Source organism: Papaver somniferum, chromosome 1, assembly GCF_003573695.1.
Source record: "Papaver somniferum cultivar HN1 chromosome 1, ASM357369v1, whole genome shotgun sequence".
NCBI classification, from domain to species: Eukaryota; Viridiplantae; Streptophyta; class Magnoliopsida; order Ranunculales; family Papaveraceae; genus Papaver; species Papaver somniferum.
The window spans coordinates 232,071,124-232,081,656 of NC_039358.1; the positions used below are offsets into that span (position 1 = coordinate 232,071,124).

A 10,533-nucleotide genomic window follows, 5' to 3' on the forward strand; every position below is an offset into this window, starting at 1 on the left:
AGGGCACGCCTTGTTGAGGTTGGTGAAGTCGATGCAAATTCTCACCCCTCCGTTTTTCTTCGGCACGATGGCCATGTTCGAAATCCATGTGGCATATTTCACTTCCTTGATGAATCCTGCTTCTAGCAACTTACGAAGCTCTTTCTCAATGGGTTGATGATACTCCGTGGCTATTTTGCGCACCTTCTTCCTGAAAGGAGCTGTGCCAGGTTTTATACGGAGCTCATGTCGAATTATCTTTGGATTTATTCCTGGCATATCTCCTAATTTCCACGCGAAGACATCCGTGTATTCTATGAGTAGTTTGGTTAGGGCTAGTTCTCTTTCCTTGTCCATTAAAGTACCTATCTTGATCATCTTAGGATCTTCCTCTGTCCCTATGTTGATTTTATTAGCGGGTTCCAAAGACGTAAACGTAGGCTTTGGTTCCCCTAGGAGAGGGACATTCTTTGATTGCTATTTGTTAGTCTCCTCAACCTCCTTGGCCGCTGAGGTACTTGCCTCAGTGCATTGAACGTCGCCCCTCTTCGTCAGGCTTTTTCCTGAGATTCCTTCGAGGTAAAGATCAATTGCTTTTTCCTTGGAAACTTCTTTGTTCCGGCTTCTACGGGATTTACGTTGCTCATCTAGCTCGTTATTGAGCTGGTTTTGCATAGCTTGGAATCCTGAGTAGTAACCTGGTCACCCTTGATCTCCATTACCCCTTCGGGTGATGGGAATCTAAGGCATGATGATAAGTCGATGTTATCCCGGTGAGGTTGTGCACCCATCTTCTTCCGATGATAGCATTGTAGGGGGAATGAGCGTCTACTACGCTAAAACGGGTGTCTATCTTCGTTGGTCCCGCATTTTTTGCAAAACAATGTCCCCCAACGGTTTCTTAGGAGCCCCATTGAATCCATAAATGGTGTGGTACGAAGATATCAGCTGCTCATCTCTTAACTGCATCCGTTTGAACGTATCATAGAACAAGACATTGACTGAACTTCCTCCGTCAATGAGAATTTTCTTGATGTTGCACCCTGCTACGGGCAGTGTGAGGACCAAAGGATCATTGTGATCCTCCATGTCTTCATCCATATCGTCTTCATCGAAAGTTATTGGTGCATCCATCCATTGTTCATGATCGTCTATTTCTACCCCATCGATTTTGTACAGCTCGCAGTAGTCTTTGAACTGTTTTCTTAGCTTTTTTCCAATCTGCGCTGTTAGAGACGGTCCCGTGGCTTCGAACACGAAATGGTGTTCAAAGTTCGATTGCCTTCAGGAAATTGAACTTCCTTGCTTCGTTTTGACCTATCATCTGCTTCTTCCTTCCTTATATATTGCTTAAGTTCTCCGTTGTCGATAAGCTTTTGGATCATTATCTTCAAGTTCTTGCACTTCTCGGTTTGGTGCCCATTGAAACAGTGGTAATCGCAGCATTCCTTCGATTTTTCAGATCTTGGGGGTTGTTTCCCTTTTGACCATGGCCAATCCAAGTTTTCTCGACCCTCAATTTCTTTTAAGATTCAAGCATAACTTGTATTTAGATTTGTGTAAATATGATATTTGAACTTTCGATCATCATTATGAGGGCCTTCTATACTTCCTCTCCTATCTTCGTTTGGGCGTTCGATTGAACTTCTCTTCGATCCGCTGGCCTGCTCTGCGGAGTTAGTTCAATGAGATCTTTGAGCCCGTGCCCTTGGATTCTCTCGCTGGATTTCTTCCAACCTAGCGTGTTTCTCGATGATTACCCGAAGATCTCCTTCAGTCGTGGGAACACTCCCATGAATTTCGACAAACAACGGGCTCATCCTATCTAGTCCCCATTTGTAGCAGTTAATGCTGACCACTGGGTCTACATTACCTATAGCCTAGCATATTTTATGCCATCTATCCTTTTATTCCCTGGTCGTCTCCTTGTATCTGGTGGCCAATGAGAATAACTTGTCCATCCCAGCGTGGACATCCTTGTTGTACATGTAAGTTCTTAAGAACTTTTCAGTGAGTTGCTCGTACGAATTGATGGAGTTGGGAGGTAGGTTATCAAACCAAGATAGAGCCGATCCCTTTAAGCTTGAAGGGAAATATCTGCAAAGGACCACATCGTCCTGATCCCACCGGGCCAACATATGGTTATAATACCGAAGGTGGGCCACAAGATCACTGGATCCATCGTAACATTCAAATGCTAGAATCAGACATTTCTTGGGGATTTCAGCTTTGGCTAAGCTTGGTACTAGCGGAGTAGTACTAGGTTCTCTCATAACTTCTTCTAATCTTCCACCTCCTTGATTTTCCTTTAGCTGTTTGATCTCTGTCATCATCTCAGCGCGAAGGTCCTCCATCGCACGGTGGTGGTGATTTATTGCTGCGGATTTTCCTGCTCTTCGGTCATTACCATCAAAGTAATCCGAATCTTCGGGGACATAATCCCGGTCTGAGGATCGGTTTCTCCTGACATGTCTTCGGTCAAAGGGCTCGGGATTGGCTTCATTTGTTACGACCACGGTCGCGATTTGGCTCAGGTTCCTTTGAATTAGCTTCGTCATGTTGGTTTGCCACCCCTAAGCTCCGAGACATCTTGTATTTGAGCTTATGGTTTTCTCTAGCCAACAATGCCGCTGCCTCTACGCATGTCCTCTGATTCTTCTTTAGTTCTTCGATTTCTGGCATCAATTGGGAGGAGGGATTCGATCCTTGGTTTGGGGTCCCGACCTGTCCTTGCCCTCCAACAACCATGGTTTGATCTTCGTCGATTGTATGGATGTGAGGGGTATGGGGATCAGTTATCCTTATTGGTAGCTCTCCTTGCGTTACGATGGGTTGATTCATCGTTAGTAATGGCTGAGTGGTCGGAGTGGTCTGATTCTGATCATTTGTCTGCGGCATTTCGAAGGCTGCCAGGTGCATTGTTGATTCTGCAAACCTCTCACGTTGCTCATGAACGAGTGATCCCGTTTCTAGATTGGTCTTATCGGCTTGTGCCGCTATGGCTTTGACCGCTGCTGCCGCTATCGTGCCGGCATTCATTGGTGAGGTGATCTCTACTGTGTCCACCTTCTGGGTTGTTGTTTTCACCTTCTCACCTTTCTGCTTACTGCGGGTCACAACTTGTGTCGTCCTCAGTGTTTCTTTCGATGGGGCCTTTCCTTTTCCTACCTCTTTGACTTTTTCCATGTCAGATCTCTGCAAAAGACGACGAGTAGTCGAGAGAAAGGGGACCACAAAAGTTTTGTTAACAAACTTAAACTGAAGTGCGAACGATCACGAAAGCGAAGGTATGAAAAAGATATTCCATCTATTACTCCCCTCTTCAAAGGTATTGGATATTCTTGATTCCTTCGACTCGTCGTGAAGTCTAAGAATAACGCAAGAGGGAGTTCTAAATGCGGTTTTAACACCCAAAGATGACAGATATGCGGTTTTAACGTGGCTTTAAAACCCAAAGATGACAGATCTGCGGTTTTAAATAATAATGGTTGGCATATCTGCTTGTTTTAAACAGCAAAGGTACCGAATCTGCGGTTTCAACACTCAAAGTTGAAGAATTCGGTATTTTAAAAGGACAAAGATGGCAGATCCGTTATTTTAAAATAGAGAAGACAATCCAAGGAGGCAGATCTGCTGTTCTTTACAGGTCCAAAATGGAGTTTGTAGAAAAATCAACGTAAAACCCTTTTAGAATTGCTATGGATTTTGATGGCGGCCATAATGAAATTAGAATAAACTGTCCAAGATACTATTTCACGAGGAATAGTACCAAGGGCTCAAAAATCACAGGAAAGATAAACCTTTTACCGGGACGGAGTCCCTGTTTCTAACGCCAGATTGTGAACACATAAATCACGACGGCATCCATGTGTCCACAAACAATGTTCGAAATTATAAATAAGAGGCGATACACAATATGATGGTTATTAATAGCATAGATACGATGACTCATCGACTCAGAGTCTTCGGACTCGTTACTGTCTAGTCGGAATAGAGTTAGATCATTCATCCTATAGGATCACTAAGCAAGACAAAGCTAGATTGAAGTAATAAAACATAAATATGGTACTGAAATGTAAATAACACAGAGATGTACGTGGTTCAGCACTAAGGCCTACATCCACGGGTTGTTGAGTTTTACTATGTGTTGAAGAGTTACAAATGTAGCCGATTGGTTTTAAGTGAAATACGATGACTAAGAAAATGGAAAACATACTTACTCTCTCTCTCCTAGTTCTCTCTTTTCTATTACAAATCGGTCACCCCTTCTCTCTTAGTGGAGAAGGGTATTTATAGGGAAATATGCGGGGTCCGTTGTCAGAGACCGTTGAAACCTTATCGTCTTGTTCTCTGTGTCAATCTCGCTGGTATCTTCTTTCCGAACCTATGCCCTCAGTGACTGTTGTTGATACCGCTGGATCGATGCCTTCTCTTCCTCAAATAACTTGACACGTATCCTATGGTTAGGGCATTTAATGTGGGTGGCTGGGTCGTCTGCATGCGACAATCAGCTGTCTGCAGGCCCTATCACCCCTGTGTCAGTCTGTTTAATCCCCACCGTCAATTTCGGGATCTCCTCGAGATCGGGTAAAGCAAACTTTAGGGCATTCTTCCCTACTTCTCGGGGATTCGTAACTTTAGTGCCCTTTAATATAGTGATCCGCATGCCTTTCACGTGTAGATATTTTGACATGTGTCGAGAGATGGATTATGTGTATACAATCACTATAGGCCAGTTATAGGAGAAGTAGCTCTTACCGATAGTGACGCCATGTTAACGTCACTGCTGGGAGTTTTTACCACTCTATTCCGAGTCCAGGTAGGTAGTGGTTCTGTTCTTTGACATATATACATGAACATTATATTTTTTAACCGTGAATGCTTATATCATTTCAAGCCATTTACAACACCACTCGATCGGAAATACAATTACAGGTGGGTTTCTCTATTCATTGAAATTTAGCCGTTGGTTACTTACTCGGCCTTTGCTTGGGAATTCAGCAGCCAGGCATCCAATGATCACTTACTTAATGGCGCTCCAATCCAGTTCAAAGTTCACTCTTTTGTCTCGCTTTCAATCTTGCTTTTAGACTTAAAGAAAATCAATTTGGTTCGTAAACTCCAAAGTGGCATCCTTTCTGTGGAATGATATATATACTTACTAACGTAAACTACTCATTAAGAGTTAAGATTCCTCCTTGTCACCTAGTCCTAGTTGCCTAGTCCTAGTTGCTGTATTAGCAGTTCTACAGCTAATAATCACATGTGTCCTTTCAAATTATCTTAACGACACGGAACTTGCCTTTAGTCTTAACGTGCAAATTATAATTACAACGTGCATGCTATAATAACATATATTAAGCAGATTTTTGGGTGTCTCAAACTTATGATTCTCGAGTTACTGAAAAATGTTAACAATCTTGTAAGGAACACTGTAAAATAAAAGTTATTTAGTCAACTGGCAGGTTGGAAAGCAAGAACTTACAAAACATAAAACAATCGGCAAAATGACAACCATGACTACTAATTAAGTTAAATCCAACCAATAAGATAAGATAAAGGCTGTCCAAAAGATACTTTCACAATAAATGCATTTTAGAAAAATAAAAATAAAAAAGTTAATAGAGTAGGATCAATGCCGTGATCTATAGGTGGTTGAATATTTTCTTTCCCATGAATTTTTCTCCATCCTTGACTTTGATAGATTATATGATCCACATGATCCACGAAACTAGATAACAATTCTTGTTTTATTTTTTTTATAATAAAACAGATTCAAAAGATATTTGTAAGCTTAGTTTAATAATTAAATCTCAAATTAAATATCTAAATGTCATTATTTGACTTGAACATCGCCAGGGAAAGATGGAAACAAACAACCTCCCGTTCAAACATGCGGAATGTGGAATTCTGGGCTTCACGTCTCTTTTTCCAGTTGAAAAATGATTATTGTGTTTCCCTACCAAATTCATGAATCATGGCCAAGTTGTCATTAGATTTCTTTTAGATCGAGCAGCCAAATCAAGATGGAAGGTGGAGACAAAACAAATAAATAAATCTCGATTGGAGCAAACAACGAGTTATTAATCAAGGTATTACAGATACCGATTTTAGTTGAAGTCACGTCTCTATTACATTCATATACAACTCATACTCGTCCGAAACATGTTTGGATGGCAGTTGGCTATGTCCGTAGAGTCCTTTTTCCTTGAAGCATATTTTTAGCTCAAAAATATATAGATTTGTGAGTTCTTGGAGCCATTTAACTCCAATGTTTGGGTTTGCTGCAGAATGAATGCAGATATCTGCATCTTTTTGATTCCAAACAAACCTAATTAGTAAACAAAAATGACGAAAAACACACGCGTTACTACGCTGCCTATTTGCTCGCTAATAGTGATGGCGCTTTCGATCTTTCATTCACCGAATTAATTAATTTAGTGATTACCTAGCATCCGGAGAAAAGGAAAAAGCATGTGCAGACTGCCAGTAAATCAAGCCTCCTAATTAAGTTGCACAATGAAACTATGTTGGTGCTATAATCTGGGGAGGGGGAGTTATCTATTCCAATAAAAATCATCGTCTCAGATGCGTATCCATAAAAACTGGACTCCTAGTCCTAGGCACTTCCACTTAATTACTTAAATCGTTTCTATTTACAATCTGGTAGCCCATCAACTTGACGCATTCATTTCAAAGTCAAACGTGCAAGGAGATGCTTACATACACACTAGATATAGTATTCCATAATCCCTGGAAATAAAAATCAATATCGTCAGTTTCAGTCAATGAATGGCGCGACAAATCATAACCAGACAAGCAAATCAGTTTCTCAGAATTAAATACTCCAATAACCAACTTGCAAAAAATAATCCAAAAATCACATGCTTTCAAACTTGGCCTCCTCAACTGGATTCATATGTGTCTTATGTACAAGACTTCTTCCTTTCACTTCTACTAGCTAGCTGTACATATCCTCCTTCAATGGCGCTATAAGTATAAGCACTACACCCCATTCCCTTTTATGTCCATCCTGATTCAATAAATCAACAGGGATAATCACTTTCTTTATATCTATCTTTCTTTCTTTCTCTAAGTGTAGAGAAAAAATGGAAGGGAACAATGGTTTAGTGGAAGAAAGAGACATGAGACACAGAAGAGAAGAACAGTATACAGAAGATGGTTCTGTAGATCTTAAAGGAAGACCTGTTCTTAGATCTAAGGGTGGCAGATGGAAAGCTTGTTGGTTTATCGTCGGTAAGTAATTGCAAGCCGGAGTTTCAGTCTTCTTCTTTTATGCACTTTCTTGGGTTTTTTTTTGGATTAATCTCATGTGGTTTATGTTGTGATTTAGGGTACGAGACATTCGAAAGAATGGCATATTACGGGATTTCATCGAATTTGGTTCTGTACTTAACCAGAAAGTTGCAAGAAGGTACTGTTAAATCAGCAAATAATGTGACAAATTGGGTCGGTACCGTGTGGATGACCCCAATCATAGGTGCATATGTTGCTGATGCTCATCTTGGTAGATACTGGACTTTCCTCATATCTGCTGCTATTTATCTCCTGGTAATTCCAAATTTTTCTCTGCATCTAATTTTGTATAATGTTTCCATCATTATTATTAGTATTACTATTATTTTATTTTATGTTTATTTTTATTTTTTGTATAATGTTAAAATTATCTATTTCCCCTGTTCTATTAGAGGGGCTTTTTATAAATAGTCAAAATAAGACGTGCTTAGATTTGATTTTAGGACTGATAGATGTGGTAGGAATGTAAGATACGAGGACTCCCCTTAGCCCACTTTTAGTCATTAATTCGGTTTTGAAATATTCTACATCTCTCGTGAGAAATCTAAAATATTTTTTTGATGGAAATTTCTCTTGACGGGATTTCAAATTGGTTGTGAAAGTCATGTCATAATTTTCGGTTTTCAGACCCACCGGCCTAATTTACTCATGGGGGATTTCTTCCCGTGGTTGTTTGATTTGAACATTGAAAAATGTGGTTTGTCATGTTACTAGCCTTCGATTACTCCCGCTTAAAGTGCTTGAGCAAATACAGCTGCATGATATCCTAGTGTAATGATTTTCTTGTCAAATAATCACCTAAAAATTTGTAACCCACTGACCAAAATTTTATTTTGGTACTGTCAGGGAATGTGCCTGCTTACTCTAGCAGTTTCAGTGCCAGGATTAAAGCCAGACGGAGAGCCAACAAATTTCCAGCTTAAATTCTTTTATGCTGCACTATATGTAATTGCAATAGGAACCGGAGGTACCAAACCAAACATCTCCACAATGGGTGCAGACCAATTCGACGATTTTGAACCCAAGGAGAGGGAACAAAAGTTATCTTTCTTCAATTGGTGGAATTTTAGCATCTTCTTTGGAACCCTTGGTGCTAATACCTTTGTGGTATATATTCAAGACAATGTAGGTTGGGCACTCGGTTATGGCCTTCCTACACTTGGACTAGCCATTTCAATTTTGGTGTTCTTGGTTGGAACCCCATTTTACAGGCACAAAATTGTCACAGGAAGCCCCTTCACTAAACTAGCTAAGGTTTTTATTGCTACTGTCAAGAATTTGAGGGTACCGTATCCCAGTGACCCAAAAGAGCTCCATGAGGTTAGCATGGACGAGTATACGAAAGGAAAATTCAGGATTGATCACACCTCTTCCCTAAGGTCAGTTTTGTTTCCCTGTTCGTATAGTTAAATATGTACATTTTCCGGTTCTAAGCAAAGTATAGAAGATTGGAACTAGCACTCATCTGCTTGTTATTGCTTGTATATTGCAGGATTTTGGACAAAGCCGCTATAAAGACTAATGGTTCTAGCGGATCGTGGTCGCTGTCTACAGTAACCCAAGTGGAAGAAACCAAGCAAATGATGAAGATGCTACCGATTCTAATCACATCTTTTATACCAAGCGTCATGTATGCACAAATAAACACACTTTTCGTCAAGCAAGGTACAGTCCTAGACAGAAGCATGGGTCCCAATTTCGATATCCCTCCGGCCTGTCTGACTGCCTTCGTTACAATTTCAATGTTAATATCTCTCGTGGTACATGACCGTTGGGTTGTGCCATTGTTTCGAAGATATACGAAAGATCCCAGAGGGATATCGTTATTGCAGAGAATGGGAGCCGGCTATGTCTTCCATATCCTTGTCATGGTTACTGCTGCATTATGTGACAGGAAGAGATTGAGTGTAGCAAGGGAGCATGGTATTGATGCTAAAGGTGAAATTGTCCCGTTAACCATATTCATTCTACTACCTCAGTTCGTCTTGATGGGGATTGCTGATGCCTGCGTGTTAGTTTCACAACTCGAGTTCTTCTATGATCAAGCACCAGAAGGCATGAAGAGTGTCGGGACTACGTATTTTACAACAAGCCTTGGAATTGGAAACTTCCTTAGTAGTTTATTTCTGTCGACAATGGCAGATATCACGAAGAAAGATGGTCAGGAAGGTTGGATCAGAAATAACTTGAATCAGTCGCACTTCGACTATTACTACTGGTTTCTTGCGGTTCTAAACGTGCTTAACTTAATCGCGTTCTTGATAGCTACAAAATACTACGTCTACAACGTCGATGTTATGGATTTGAAAAAGGAAGAGATGGAGAACGGTAAGGAGTTGTTAGCAGGTAATGGGAATTCGCGAGAAAAATAAGTTCTCGGATAAAAGAAATTTGGAAGTATGATATGCAATGCATTATGAAGGGAAATGTTTTAGGCTTTCAGTTCTCTAGATTGTCTTTCTTCAAATGAGAACTTGTATGATTGTTTTTTAAAATGTAAATGCATTTTACTAGAGTAAGTAAATTCAGTAGATGCGTTCGACTAGGATGCTTCATGTGGTTTTCATCTTATTTCGTCCAAGGCATTGAGATTCGAATGCATATAGTGTTCATTACAGAACGAATCTTAAAGGTTTATGAACCAAGAATCAGCTCAAATCTTTCCCATTTTAATGTTGCTAAAGAAACCGTGTGAAAGAAACCCCCCCTAAAACCGAACAAAAACGCCATCAGAAACTTTTTTACCGGATCCCATGGCATTCGGTCTGAGACCCATCTATTCCGGAAAAAGTTCCCTATATGGAGAATGTGGAACCAACTGGATGTCTGTTGTTACATATTTTGCTGTTGCTTCACTTTCTTGCGCAACTAGTTGCTCAAAAATAGAAAAAAAAAGCGCATCTGCTTGCTCAAAAATAGAAAAAAAAGATTGCACGAACGGGTGAATGTTACTGATAGGCACCAAAAAGTAACAATTCTTCATATCATATCAAAGTATAGACTATAACATCACATTCGAGGCCAGCTCAGCCCTCCCTGGAGAGGCCATATCGCTACTCTGGGCCCACTTGGCCCATATGATTTAATTAAATGTCCAAGTAGTAGCCCGGTCCAATTTGATGACCACCTGAAAATAGAAATAGAAGAAGAAATGGAAAGTCGAGGCCTATATAAGCAACAGCAGTTCCTTGGATAAAGCTATCAACAGTCGTTTCTTGTTTGTCAAAGATAATTTCT

At 40.3% G+C, this 10,533-nt stretch overlaps 1 protein-coding gene across 1 annotated transcript; it reads left to right on the forward strand.

Moving 5' to 3' along the window:
- The first annotated feature begins 6,917 nt into the window (after nt 1-6,917).
- On the forward strand, nt 6,918-9,841 carry LOC113318959 (protein NRT1/ PTR FAMILY 5.2-like). Its single transcript, XM_026567262.1, has 4 exons — nt 6,918-7,236; nt 7,334-7,551; nt 8,143-8,675; nt 8,789-9,841. The coding sequence occupies exons 1-4, from the start codon at nt 7,089-7,091 to the stop codon at nt 9,666-9,668; spliced, it is 1,779 nt and encodes a 592-aa protein (XP_026423047.1). The 5' UTR covers nt 6,918-7,088; the 3' UTR covers nt 9,669-9,841.
- Nucleotides 9,842-10,533: the final 692 nt, after the last annotated feature.